General features: G+C 40.5%; 2 protein-coding genes across 3 annotated transcripts in view; one reads left to right on the top strand and one right to left on the bottom strand.

Annotated features, from left to right (window-relative positions):
• Nucleotides 1-4,710, bottom strand: part of AGL (amylo-alpha-1, 6-glucosidase, 4-alpha-glucanotransferase) — an 84,784-nt gene extending 80,074 nt beyond the window's left edge. The window contains exons 1-2 of one of the 2 annotated variants that reach the window (XM_045478394.1): nt 4,340-4,710; nt 3,633-3,782 (exon numbers count right to left, since the gene is read on the bottom strand). In XM_045478394.1, the coding sequence (XP_045334350.1) occupies nt 3,633-3,714 (82 nt within the window). In that variant the 5' untranslated portion in view covers nt 3,715-3,782; nt 4,340-4,710. Of the gene's footprint in view, nt 1-3,632; nt 3,783-3,858; nt 4,014-4,339 lie in introns of those variants that run through there. The other variant, XM_045478395.1, reaches the window with a different exon arrangement.
• A 16-nt stretch (nt 4,711-4,726) lies between these two features.
• Nucleotides 4,727-13,637, top strand: part of FRRS1 (ferric chelate reductase 1) — a 97,253-nt gene continuing 88,342 nt past the window's right edge. Inside the window, exon 1 of the mRNA XM_045478396.1 lies at nt 4,727-5,176. The gene's annotated coding sequence lies outside the window, so the exon portion shown is untranslated. The remainder of the gene's footprint in view (nt 5,177-13,637) is intronic.

The following is a 13,637-nucleotide window of genomic DNA, read 5'->3' as shown; positions in this document are numbered from 1 at the left end:
TAGTCCCAAGAGTATACAGCTACTCTGTAGATGTCCAGTACAAGTCTCTGAAACTAAAATTTTTATATACAGTAAATGAAACATTAGAATACCTAGACTATGTCAGATTCCATAATGACTCACTCGGTTTGCTAAAATTAGCTTAGGTCACAGCAGTACATAGTGTGGCTATCTTATTCCTCATAGAACAGTAGGAATACCTTACTCAGATTAGCCATTTCCCTCTTGCAGGCAACTAGTAAAGTGAGTGATTAAACGATTACTATGAAGTAAATTTTTCCATCTTGTTCCGTCTACTAAGTTTATATAAGCTCAAGCTCCTAATCAAGAAACTTTTATAAGTATTTTCTTAAAAAAAAAGGGTAAAAGTTGAAATTTAACCAACCTATATAAAAATGGAACTCCAGGTTCAGCAAAAACTGACTTTGTTCATTATTCTGCCACTGAATGAAACAGGAAATACAGGGAAAGGCTATGATTTGGCTAGAAAAAAATTTTTTTGGTCTTGCTGAGTTAGAAGAGTCTATAGAGATATTAGCCTCGAAAATGAGGAGGAATCCTTTCTTAGGGAAAAGTGAAAAGAAAAATGAAGAGAGACTTGGTGATCAATTAAATATGAAAGAACCAAAAACTGCCAGAGTTTTTCTTCACATCTAATTGTTCACTAAGTCCTATGAATTTTAAAATGTCTCATACTCTGGGGCGCCTGGGTGGCTCAGTTGGTTAAGCGTCCATCCCACTCTTGCCTTCTGTTCAGGTCATGATTTTGGGGTTTGCAAGACTGAGCTATGTGCTGGCAGCACAGAGCCTGCTTGGGATTCTCTCTCTCTCTGTCTCTCTCTCTCTCTGCCCCTACTCCCTCCCCCCCCCCCCATAAATAAACATTTTAAAAAAATATTGTAAAAGGGGTGCCTGGGTGGCTCAGTTGAGTGTCTGACTTCAGCTCAGGTCATGATCTCGCAGTCCATGAGTTTGAGCCCCACATCAGGCTCTTGTGCTGACAGCTCAGAGCTTGGAGCCTGCTTTGGATTCTGTGCCTCCTCCTCTCTTTGCTCCTCCCCCATTCATGCTGTTTCTCTCTCTCTCCCTCTCTCTCAAAAATAAACATTAAAATAATAATAATAATAATAATAATAATAATAATAAATAAAATAAAAGTAAAATAAAATGTCTTGAACTCTGCTACCTTTTTTGACTCTAATGTAGTTCAACCCTTATTTTTAACCAGATGTGTTTTCAAAATAGCCTTCTTAATGATTTATCTCCAATGTCCCTTCATCTTTCACATTTTAATTATCTTCTATAGTAATATGATCACCTCATTACTGCACACAAAAAAACTGACGTGTTCCCATTTATATCATTTGGTTGAATTTACTGGTTTTAACTAGATTTACAGACTCAGTCACATCATTCTTATTTTATAAACCCTTCATAGCTCCTTCTTCAAATAGTTTGGCTGAATTTAACACTTTTTGCTAGCTTTAACTAGTGTTTTAGTAATGAATCAGCAAGGATTTAATGGCTGTTATACATTGTACTGGGTTTATAATACTTTCCCTATTCTCACAGATCTTAAACTGATGCTATAAGATCAATAAACTGAGACACTGCTCCATCATTCAGTACTTAATTGTTCTGTGCCTATTGTGTGATTGGAAATCAAAGAAAGAAAATAACAAAAAAATTAAGAAAAGACCTCATGGAGGAGGTAGAATTTTTGCTGAAGGTAGGCAATGCACAGAATGAGAGTAAAGGGATTTAATGGATATAGAGGAATCTGATGGGGGTGAAGGTGTCAGGAGAGCTATGAGAAAATCCAGGGGAGAGGGAATTGACAGGGGAATTGTAAAGATGTAGGACACTAATAATGGGGAACAATGAGATGCAACCTTGGCTAGTGAAGGTGGATTCTATTAGAGAATGTCTTGGAAGCCCCGCAGAGGCATTTAAATTTGACTTTATATATAGACACCAATTAATAAAAAGAAAGAGATGGCACAAAAGATTATTCTAGCATCCATGTTTAGGCATGTGGAAGAGATAGGCAAACAGACATTTGGAAAGATATTACAGGGCTTAAAGAGAGATTGCAGGTAAAGAGAAGAAACTGTCAAAGGCGAGTACAAAGTTTCTGGCCTTGGAAACTATAAAAATGGAGACATCACTAAAATAAACAGGATGTTTGTTTTAAAAAAAGCAGGATGTTTGTTCTCAAACAAAGAAGGTTTGAGAATGGGGGAGTAGGAGACGGTTTGGGACACGTTAGATAGATGTAAGCATATCAGATGGAGCTATCCCAAGGCTATTCTATAGTGTAATACTGGATGAAGCCAAGAATCCAGTGCAAAAATAGATAGGTATAGTGATCTATTAATGCCTTGCACCTGTTTAGGATTTCAAAGCCATATAGTATTAATTTTGAGCTTCAACATCCAGGAAGGTAGAAGAACAGAAATTAACACCTTCATTTCGCAAATAAATTAATGTTTAGAATTCATGTGACTTGCCCAAAGTCAAAGAAGTTGTTAGCAGGAGAGCCAAGAAAATTCTAGTTCCTTACTCGTGCCATTATACTCCTGGCTTTTAAGAAGCAAGCAAAATTCAAGGCTCTTCTTCCAAAAAGAGCCATCAGCATGGAGGCAACAAGTGAGGCCATGAGAATGTATAATTCTTTGAGGGCAGAAGAAGAGAAGAAGAAAAGATCTCTTGCAGATAGATACAATTAATTAAAATAAGGAAGGAAGACAGCTCAGCAACAGACACCACCAAGTAGACAGGAGCACTCAAGAGGGTAGGAAAAAAATCAAAACCAGGAAAGTGCCGAGTCAGGAAAGCCAAAAATGGAGTAAGTACTCAGTGATCCTAAATGCCAAAGTTGGAAGAAGGTGATTTGGCATGGAGGTAACACATTTGACAGTCGATTTGTTTTTCTTCAAAAATGTAACTCTTGTGATATTGAGGGGGAAAATCCCTCAATGTTTACTATCAACATCTATCTGTTGCGCTATTAAAGGGGGCTGCATTTTATTTTTCATACATTAAAACTTCCACTTCACAAGTTACAGTAACACAAAAAAGTGTGAAAGTTTTCAATGTTGAAAAATTATAAAGTCTAAAGAATAAGCTCAAATATATTTCAACATAAACTGATCAGTTTTTTTAATTTTTGAGAGGCTTTTGATATATATAAATAACAGTTTGCTTTTTTCTGTGATCTATTTTACTAAATCAAAGTTTCAATAAAGGAAAAAAATGAGGGCTATGAAAAAGCAAAACTATAGATATCCTCCAAATAAAATTACATATGAAATAATTTACCAAGTTTTATAATAATTAATAGAAATAATATGGTAAATTTCTTGATCATATATGCAACTTCTGTCTTATGTGGAAGCATGGAAAGAAAAGTGAACTATTTTATCCTCCTAACATGACAAATATAACATTTTCAACTTTATAACTAAAATCAACTTTCATTAGTGATATTTTTAAAATATGACACTGTCTTTGCACTAATTTAGTTTAGAAAGGTCTCTGGAAATTTTACCTGTCTTAAAGTTTTAAAAAATTAGCATGACAACAGATCAAAAATTTAAAAGACACAGCTAATCAAACAACTTGCTACTGACCTTGTTCAAGTCTGAAGAGGGTCTTTTCCAGCTTTTCCATTTCGTTCAGAAGTAAAATTCTAATTTGTTTACTGTGTCCCATTTTGGCTTTTAGAAGATTTGAAATCTTTCAGAAGAATTAAAAGAACTCCAAAATCGAATGAGTTACCCCTATGAAACAAAAAGGAATTAAGATCAAGAAAATAACTATTACCTTTAATTCCTCAAGGCTGACAGCCGCACTTACATGTTCTAAATGTGTTTTAACCTTAGCAAAGCAAAAAGAAAGAATGAATCCTATAAAGAAGACCTGAGAAGGTAAATAGTTGTTTCCTCCCTTAGAGCACAATAGGTCCAAAGCAAAACTATTGTATTATAGATTCTTACAATTAAAACAAAAAAACAAAACTGAATTATTCTCAGAGAAAAGCAATACGTTTTGGAAAGCCTGGATTTGGGTGGGGGGGAAAATTCCCGGTCCCAAGCCAAAGGGCTTTGAAGACTACAAACGGCACTTCTGCTTACAAGAGATTAGTCTGCTCAAAGATAACAGGTGGGAGAGCTCCCCATTCCCAAATTCGGGTTGGAAGCCACCAATGGGGAGATGAGAACAGAGGGAAGCAGTTGTTGCCCCTGGAATAGCTGCTGCAGACATAGGATGTACAGACGGAGCTATAGATAGAAAGAACCCATTTCCCTGAGAGACCAGCGGCATTCCTAGCACTTACACGGAGCAAGTTATACGTGCAGCTTCTGGGACACTGCAGGACCCGCGACTCTGGTGTTGGAGTCGGGGGAGGAGACGGGAAGGAAAGCAAACGGGGAAAGGCAGGCTGCCCAGGCGCAAAAAGCAGCCCCAGACAAGGAGGGCCGGGCGCCGTGAAGGGCAAAGGGCGGGGCGGCGGCAGCCGGGCCAGGGATAAGGCCGCTGTGTGAATGGCAGAGAGCTTCTCCGTGACTCCGCCTCGCGCTGGTCCCGGAGAAGACCCTAGACCCACCCGGCCTCAAGTTCCCCACACGCCCGGGTGGGAGCTGACAGGTCCCCTCGCCCACTTCCGGGAGGTTCCGCACCCTGCTCGCCGCGACCGCTAGTCTCGCGAGACTGCGGTCAGCGGGGCCGGGGTCCGGGAGGCGGCTGGGGCCCAGGCAGCGAGCTGCTTTTGGTTTTCGGCGCTAGGGAGGTGCGAGGTCCGGAGTGTGCACTTCCTTTACCAGCCTGCGACCTCGTGGTTGAACATTAAAATGCTACGGTAGAAGGCTGCCAGCTAGATTGAGCTGCGTATGTCACAGGGTCGTTTTGTGGACCGGCTGAATGGTGGGAGGCGAGAGACCTGGCTTCCTGTGCTTTTTCTACCACGATGTGTTTTGTGTCTTTGTTTTGATTTTTTTTTTTTTTTTAATTTTGACGTGGCCTAAGTTTACTTGGCCTAAACTCTCTGAATCTTGATTTCCCCCGTATCTAAAGTAAGGGGCCGTCTACAATCTCAGACATTCCATCCTTCGTGTGTCTACCATCTCTAGTGCTAACACAGGGCACATCTTGAAAGCAGACACGGAACTACTAGGTAGGTGAAATGTGGCCAGTTTGCAAACAATTGAGGGTGCAAATACCGCTTGTACAACGTCTGGTTGTATCTGATGTACACTGCATAGACCTGAAGACCATATGCGATTAAGGATCTATATTGGCTGCACATATTTCAGGCCAGAAATTTAGGATCTGGTACAGATGTCTAAGGAGATTTTATGCCTGAGGAAAAGAAACCCCTTCTAGAGTTTTTTGAGGACGCCTAGGGATCATGAGAAAAAAGACATGACTGCAGAGAAAGATCTTGCTTTCTTTATTGTGGAAATAATGTAGATCCAAAAACAATGGTTAAAAACTAAAGATACTGAAATGTTTGTTTCAGTAGATTTCTGAGAATGGCTAGTTGCAAGTGGTCCAAAACTGAGTTTGGGTATCTGTAGTTCATTTATTCATTCAACTAGTATTTATTGAGCACCTAGGATTTGCCAGGCATGGAAGTGAATCAAAGTCACTGCCCTCATGGAACTCTTCATTTTGTTGGTGGGAGGCAGATAAATAAATAAGATAAATAAATTATATAAGATAACAAAAGGTTGTAGGAAGTGGGAAGCATAGAAGAATCAGGAAAAGGAAGTTTGCAATTGTAAATACAATAGTCAGTAAAGGACTTGCTAGTGAGTTGACATCTGATCCCAATCAGAGAAAGAGCAAAGAGGATATCCAGGGTAGAGGGTTACATACAGAGGTACAGAAAGTTCAAAGGCCATGAGGTAGGAGCACCCTTGTGGATTTAAGGAGGCCACCATAGCTGAGTGAAGAGAGTGGTAAGAGATTAGGACAGATAAAGCGGGCAGGGGAGGGGGGGGGGGCTTGACAGCCAGATCTTGTAAGGCTTTGTAGGCCATTGCAAGGATTTGGGCTTTTAATATGGGCAAAAGAGACGTTGGAGCATTTTGAAAAGAGGAGTGACCTCATCTGATAGACCTTTTAAAGGATTACCCTGCAACTTTATGGAAAATAGCTAAATAAACTGGAGGGTGTGGTGAGGAAGGAAGCGAGACCAGTTAAGCAGTTATTTCAGTTAACCAAGATACAATGATGTTGGGGGTGTGTGTGTGTGTGTGTGTGTGTGTAAAGAAGGTATAGCAATGAAGGTGGTGAGAAGTTGTTGAATTATGGATCTATTTTGAAAGTAGAGCTTATACTGATGATGAGAAAGTAGTGTTCTTCAATTTGTAAGTCACATTGAGGATTGTAAATCATACCCATTGAGGGTTATAAAAGTAATTTAGTTGCAACCAACAATTTTTTTAATGTTTATTTTTTTGAGGGTGGGGAGAGAGAGAGAAAGAGAGAGAGAATGCGAGCAGGGGAGGGGCAGCGAGAAAGGGAGACACAGAATCCAAAGAAGGCTGGGCTGTCAGTACAGAGCCCGACACTTGGCTCTAATCCAGGAACTGTGAGATCACGACCTGAGCTGAAGTCGGATGCTTAACCAACTGAGCCACCCAGGTGCCCTGCAACCAACAATTTTTAAAGTAAAATAGGAATGATCTGAGTGCATTGCATCTGGTAAGACTATTATTTCAAGAAACTTCTGTTTCTGTTACTTATGTTTTGTTGTAGTGAGTCCTGTATTCCTACTGGGAGTCATGGTCAAAAACATGTTTGAGAGCCACCACTCTCAAAAATTATGCTGTGTAAAAGCATAACCATTCATGATTATGAAATGTGCCTGTGTTTTAATCCCAGCTCTGCCACTAACTGGCTGTTCAGCTTTCTAAGGTACTTAACCTTGGCCGCCTGGATGGTTAAAGTCAGTTAAGCATCTGACTTTGGCTCAGGTCATGATCTTGAAGTTCGTGAGTTTGAGCCCCACATCTGACTCTTTGCTATCAGTGCAGAGCGCATTTCAGATTCTCTGTCCCTCTCTCTGCCCCCCGCTTGCGTGCTTTCTCTCCCCACCCCCCCCTCAAAAAATAAATAAACATTAAAAACAAATGGAATGAATGAAATATGGCCCTTTGTAGCAACATGGATGGAACTGGAGAGTGTGATGCTAAGTGAAATAAGCCATACAGAGAAAGACAGATACCATATGTTTTCACTCTTATGTGGATCCTGAGGAACTTAACAGAAACCCATGGGGGAGGGGAAGGAAAAAAAAAAAAAAGGAGTTTAGAGTGGGAGAGAGCCAAAGCATAGGAGACTGTTAAAAACTGAGAACAAACTGAGGGTTGATGGGGGGTGGGAGGGAGGGGAGGGTGGGTGATGGGTATTGAGGAGGGCACCTTTTGGGATGAGCACTGGGTGTTGTATAGAAACCAATTTAACAATAAACTTCATATATTGAAGAAAAAACAAATGGAAGATACTCAACCTTTTTGTGCTTTGGTTTTTACAACTGTAAAACAGGGATAAAAATAGTGCCTACTATTAATTAAATGAGGACTTAGAACTGTGCCTGAAACATGTGTAAGTACAAATACTAGGATGGGACCCTGACTGATGTGGAATACAGTTCATGTTTATGTTTGTCTTCAGGGTCTCCTTTCCGTACCCCCTTTGAGTCTCTCCTATGACCATCTCATCACACTGCTCTCCTGTTGATCACTCTTCTCCAGGGCTCCAAAATTAGCTTTCCCTGTTCTCCCTCCACCAACAAAACTGTCACTTTAGGGCCCAATATTCCAGCTAAAATAAGGAGTAAAATAGACTGACAAAATTTTAAAAGATTTGTCAATCCAAATGATCTTAATTTTGGAGATTTCATACTGTGAAAGAAAGTGAAGAAGGTCAAGTAATGGAAAAATTATGATTCAATGTGATGTGTCTCAGAGATTACATTTACAAGCCACACAGCGTCCTTTTTAAAAAAGAAGAGTCACGCTAAGTGTGCTATTTGTGAAGTTCTTGGAATGCCAGTGAATCTGCAGTCTAGAGCTACCATGGTACCATGTGCTGCCTTCATTTTGGCAAACATTTGTCATGTGCCTGTCGTGTGCATAACAGAGATCTATATATACACAATAATCTCATGCTAGAGTTGTCAGGAGAAGAATCTCCTTGAGGAACATCTGATGGATAATCTCAGCTATTTGGCAGTGACTCTAGTGTTTTCTAAAACATTGATATGAATGTATCTGGGGAGTGGGAGAAGGGCTGTGGTCAGAAGGGTCAGAAAACACTAGAGTGTTTCTTAAGGTCTGTGTATGGGAGTGTCTGTTTGGGGAAAGGAAAGGAGTTATTTAGGGTATTATGTATAGTCTGGTCCCAGTCCTGCGAGATTCTGGGTCTGAAGTGGAGGGATCTGCCTTATTTGGTTTTTATATTCATCAGCATTTTTTGTGTATCTTATTTTGTAGTGATTATATACTGACATTATGAATAATTTTATTTTGTAAAATTTGGAATTGTGTTTTCAAAATCTCTTCTAAGTAGAACAGTTTATTCTGCATTTTTGGGAAATATCCAGACTTAGCCAGGGAAGAGAAGGGAAGATAGGAAGGAAATAGAGCTGAAGTCAGACAAGAAGAAGGACCTAATATAATGGTGATAGAGATACAGAAACCAGAGAGAGATTTTTCAAAAAAAGGATAGTACAACACAAAGAAAACGAATTTTGGAAACAAACTCGGGATTAGTTTTAATCTCTCTGAATTACAGTTGATTCATCTGTAAATTGGAGAGAATAACGCTTCATTCGGAGGGTGGTTTTGAAGATTAGATGAAATAATGAAAGCATTCAAGGCATCTATTATATAGCCCTTGGTAAAAATCAGGCTTTTAATAAATGATAGCCTAAAAAGAGAAGGGCTGATGGCCAGTTGTCTTTGCTGGGTTCTGATGGCAGTTAGACAAAGCAGATGAAGAGGAAATCTGCTAGAGCCTGGCCAACAAAAGAATCTAAAGGTCTGTTATCTTACTCTGTGAAGAGGGAGTATAAAGGTGAACTCAGAGGGGCGCCTGGGTGGCGCAGTCGGTTAAGCGTCCGACTTCAGCCAGGTCACGATCTCAGGGTCCGTGAGTTCACGATCTCACGGTCCGTGAGTTCACGATCTCACGGTCCGTGAGTTCGAGCCCCGCGTCAGGCTCTGGGCTGATGGCTCAGAGCCTGGAGCCTGTTTCCGATTCTGTGTCTCCCTCTCTCTCTGACCCTCCCCCGTTCATGCTCTGTCTCTCTCTGTCCCAAAAATAAATAAACGTTGAAAAAAAAAAAAAGGTGAACTCAGAAAAGGAAGTCAGAGCCCAAGGTTTTAGCCTAAATCATAGAGAACAGAGGAAGGACGTAAGAAAGAAGTAAGGTTTTGTTGCTGTACAATTAATATTTATTAGAACAATTATTGACATGTACATGTAATGGAAGTAAAGATAGTTGTATTTTATTTAAAAAAACAAAAACAAAAACAAAAGCCAAAACTTGCGTGGGAAAAGTCATTAAAAAAGTCCTAAGCATTGATATAACAAATTGACCAAAAAGAGCATATGGAATGCTTTGAAACCATGATAAGAGGAAACTCGAGAGGGTGTTTTAGTGGTGATGGTTTCTTTTTTCTAAAGATAGGTATTTTAAAATGTTCTTTGGCCCTAAATTTAGAGCTAAATCATTTTTACCCTTGCAAATAAATTTAACTTCCTGTTGAAATCCTGCCTCCAGAATTTCCCTGTGGAAGGATGGAGTTGGCAGCCTGGTTGGGGAACAAGGATGAGGGAAGGAAGACTTGAACTGATTTTCTATATTTGTCAGGACCACTTCAGCTGCATATGACAGAAAACAACAACAACAACAACAACAACAACAACAAGGCAACAGTGGCTTAAACAAGAGATAAATTTGTTTCTTTCTTGCATAGAAGTTTAGAGGTGAGCAATTCAAAGCTGGTGTGGCAGGTCTGTAAAGGCAGTAGGAAGCCGGGATCTCTCTAGCTCACAGCTTCCTCCCTCTTATTATGTGGATCTTATCATAGTACCATAAGGCTGCCAGAACTTCAGCTATCATATCCAAGTTCAGGCAATATAATGGAAGAAGAGGAAAAGAAGGGTGTACCTCTTCCCTTTAAGCTTTCCTGGAAATACCAGACAGCATTTCTGCTTCTATCTCATTAGCCAAAACTTGGTCACAAGGTACATACAAATGTAACTTGTGTCTGGGCAGCAATGAGACTAGCCAAAACACAGGTTTTGTTATTAAGGAAAGAGAATGAATAACTAGTAGTGTCTGCCACAGTTTGCGTGGCACTTTATTTTCCATTTTAATTGTTCTCAAAGCAATGCGGTTTGGAGCAGGGGGATGGAAGGCCCAGGAGGAGTGTCTCCAAGGCAAAAAATGGAACTGATTATTTAATGTGCTTTACCACATGGAGAGATGTTTCACAAACACCTTAGTTTTCTGTCAGAAAGCTTGGGGGTGATTAAGCAAACTTCCCCCAAACTTCAAAAAGACCAGTTGGAGATTGCAGCTATAGACCTATTAGCCAAATGAGCTTGCTACAACTGAACTCCAGAACCAGCCAGTTTACCTAACCCATTATGGACAGACTGGAGAAATCATGCTCACTGCATGTTTATTCTCAGAAAAGGACAGAGGTGGGGTGCCTGGGGAGCTCAGTCGGTTGAGCGTTTGACTGCAGCTCAGGTCATGATGTAACGGTTCCGAGTTTGAGCCCCATGTGGGACCCTCTGCTATCAACAGAGAGCCTGCTTCGGATCCTCTGTCCTTCTCTCTCTCTGCCCCTCCCCCGCTCACTCTCCCGCCCCAAAATAAATAAGCTTAAAAACAAAAAAAGGACAGAGGTAAGCCAAGCTCACCAGTTATTTTTCCACAGATTTACCAACCAGGTAAATCACTCTCCACTCCCCAGGAATGGAGTAAATTAACTAGTGCAAAGAGAAGCCAGAGATTTATTTAGGGAAGCTCTTTCTTTAAAAAAAAAAAAAAAAAAAGAATTAGGGGAAAGCATTCTTCTTCAGGCATTACATAAGCCCCTTAACTTCTTTTGTGGTCTAATTCCTAAGCTGTAATTTATCTTTCAAGGATATATAAAAATAAAATGTCTGAAATGTTTCAAAAATTAATATATACCCTATAAATAGTTAATAACAATGAATGTTTAATGAGCATCTAGGAGGTGCCAGGCACTGTTCTAAGCCCATTACATGAAATAACTCAATTCCCAGGACACTATTGTTACCCCCAATTTAAAGGTATGTAAACTGAGTGCCCAAGGTTAAGTAGTTTGTTTAAGGTCGCATAGGAATCAAGTGGAAGAGTGGGATTTCAATTGTATTCTCAGCGACTCTGTTCAGTCAACTCTAAATCTGAGGGCATTGATGTTATCCCCATGGCCTGGAAATCAATAAAGGTTTTCTAAATTGAATTTGGATATTGCTGACTTTATATATGGCTATGACAACAGTGAGTTTGTTTTCTTCTAGGAATATTCTGGCTAATCTAATACTCAGTCATCTCAGGACAGCTGCTTCAGGAAATCTTTCCCTGCCTTGCCCTCTTTCCCGTGGGTCTGGGTTAGGTGTTCCTCTTTCATGTCCTCTGTTGTATGATGTAAGATATCATGTTGTATAATAACTGCCTTTTCTCTTTCTCACTAGAGTTTTTGAGGCAGGGATTGTGTTTCTTGTGTCTGGATGGCACAGCTGTAAATTGTTTACATTTCTTAGATGTGTTAAGAAAACTATACTTTCTTCTTTTTAAAAAAATTTAACTGACTTTTATTTTAGAATAGTTTGAGTTAAGAAAATAGTTGCAGGGGCACCTGGGTGGCTCAGTCGGTTAAGCGTCCGACTTCGGCTCAGGTCATGATCTCGCGGTCCTTGAGTTCGAGCCCTGCGTCGGGCTCTGTGCTGACCGCTCAGAGCCTGAAGCCTGTTTCAGATTCTGTGCCTGCCTTTCTCTCTGACCCTCCCCTGTTCATGCTCTGTCTCTCTCTGTCTCAAAAATAAATAAACGTTAAAAAAAAATTAAAAAAAAAAAAGAAAGAAAATAGTTGCAAAGAGAATACAGAGAGATCCCAGTTTCCCCTGTTGTTAAGATCTTACAATAGTATTATTCATGTGTTACAATTAGTGAACCAATATTGATACATTATTACAGTCCATAGTTTATTAGATTTCCTCACTTTTTACCTCCTATCCTTTTTCTGTTCTGGGAGCCCTTCAGGATACCACATAACGTTTAGTTGTCATGTCTCCTTAAACTCCTTTTGGCTGTGACAGTTTCTCAGACTTTCCTTAAAAAAAAAAGTTTTTATTGATATATAATGGACATATACCATTGTGTAAATTCAAGGTGTGCAATGTGTTGATTTGATATATATTGCAAATATGATTACCACTATAGAGTTAACTAACATTCCACCACATCACATAATCATTTCTTTTTGGGGATGCAAACCTGTAAGACCTAGTCTTCTAGTAAGACCTGGCCTCTTTGAAGTTCATAATACTGTATTATTGTCTATAACCACTATGCTATACATTAGATATCCAGGACTTATTTATCTACTGGTTGCAAGTTTGTAACCTTACAATATCTCCCCATTTCTCCCACCCTCAGCACCCATACATACTATATCTTCTTTAGCCATTCGTCCATTGATAGATACTTAGGCTGTTTCCTTTCTTTCTTTCCTCTCCTCTCCTCTCCTCTCCTCTCCTCTCCTCTCCTCTCCCCTCCCCTCCCCTCCTCTCGTCTCCCCTCCCCTCCTCTCGTCTCCCCTCCCCTCCTCCCCTCCCCTCCTCCCCTCCCCTCCCCTCTCCTCCCCTCCCCTCTCCTCCCCTCCCCTCTCCTCCCCTCTCCTCCCCTCCCCTCTCCTCCCCTCTCCTCCCCTCCCCTCTCCTCCCCTCCCCTCTCCTCCCCTCCCCTCTCCTCCCCTCCCCTCTCCTCCCCTCTCCTCCCCTCCCCTCCCCTCCCCTCCCTTCTCCTCTCCTCTCCTTTCCTTTCCTTTCCTTTCCTTTCCTTTCCTTTCCTTTCCTTTCCCTTCCTTCCTTTCCTTCCTTTCCTTCCTCTCTGTCTCTCCCTCTCCTTCTTTCTTGCTTTCTTTCATGATTTCAGGAGTAGAATTTAGTGATTCATCACTTATATATAACACCCAGTGCTCATTCCAACAACTGCCCTCCTTAATGCCCATCATCCTAGGTTGTTTCCATCTATATTTTTAAAAACTGCTCTGATCCCCTTTACTGTTCTCCAACTGCTGGACATGGGAAAGCAAAAATAATTTTTGTCTGTTTTGAAACTAATCCTGATCCAATTATTTAAATAATTTCTTTGGGGCATGTGGGTGGCTCAGTAGGTTCAGTGTCTCACTCTTGATTTCAGCTCAGGTCATGATTTCGTGGTTCATGGGATCAAGCCCCACATTGGGCTCTGCACTTTCAGCACAGATTCTCTCTCTCCCTATCTCTCTGCCCCTCCCCTGCTTGTGTTCTCTCTCTTTTTCAAATATATAAACATTAAAAAAAATAATAATCTCTTTAAA

The sequence above is a fragment of the Leopardus geoffroyi genome, chromosome C1, assembly GCF_018350155.1.
Source record: "Leopardus geoffroyi isolate Oge1 chromosome C1, O.geoffroyi_Oge1_pat1.0, whole genome shotgun sequence".
In the NCBI taxonomy this organism is placed as follows: Eukaryota; Metazoa; Chordata; class Mammalia; order Carnivora; family Felidae; genus Leopardus; species Leopardus geoffroyi.
The sequence above is the reverse complement of the archived record's forward strand: the minus strand, read 5'-3'. Positions and strand labels throughout refer to the sequence as shown.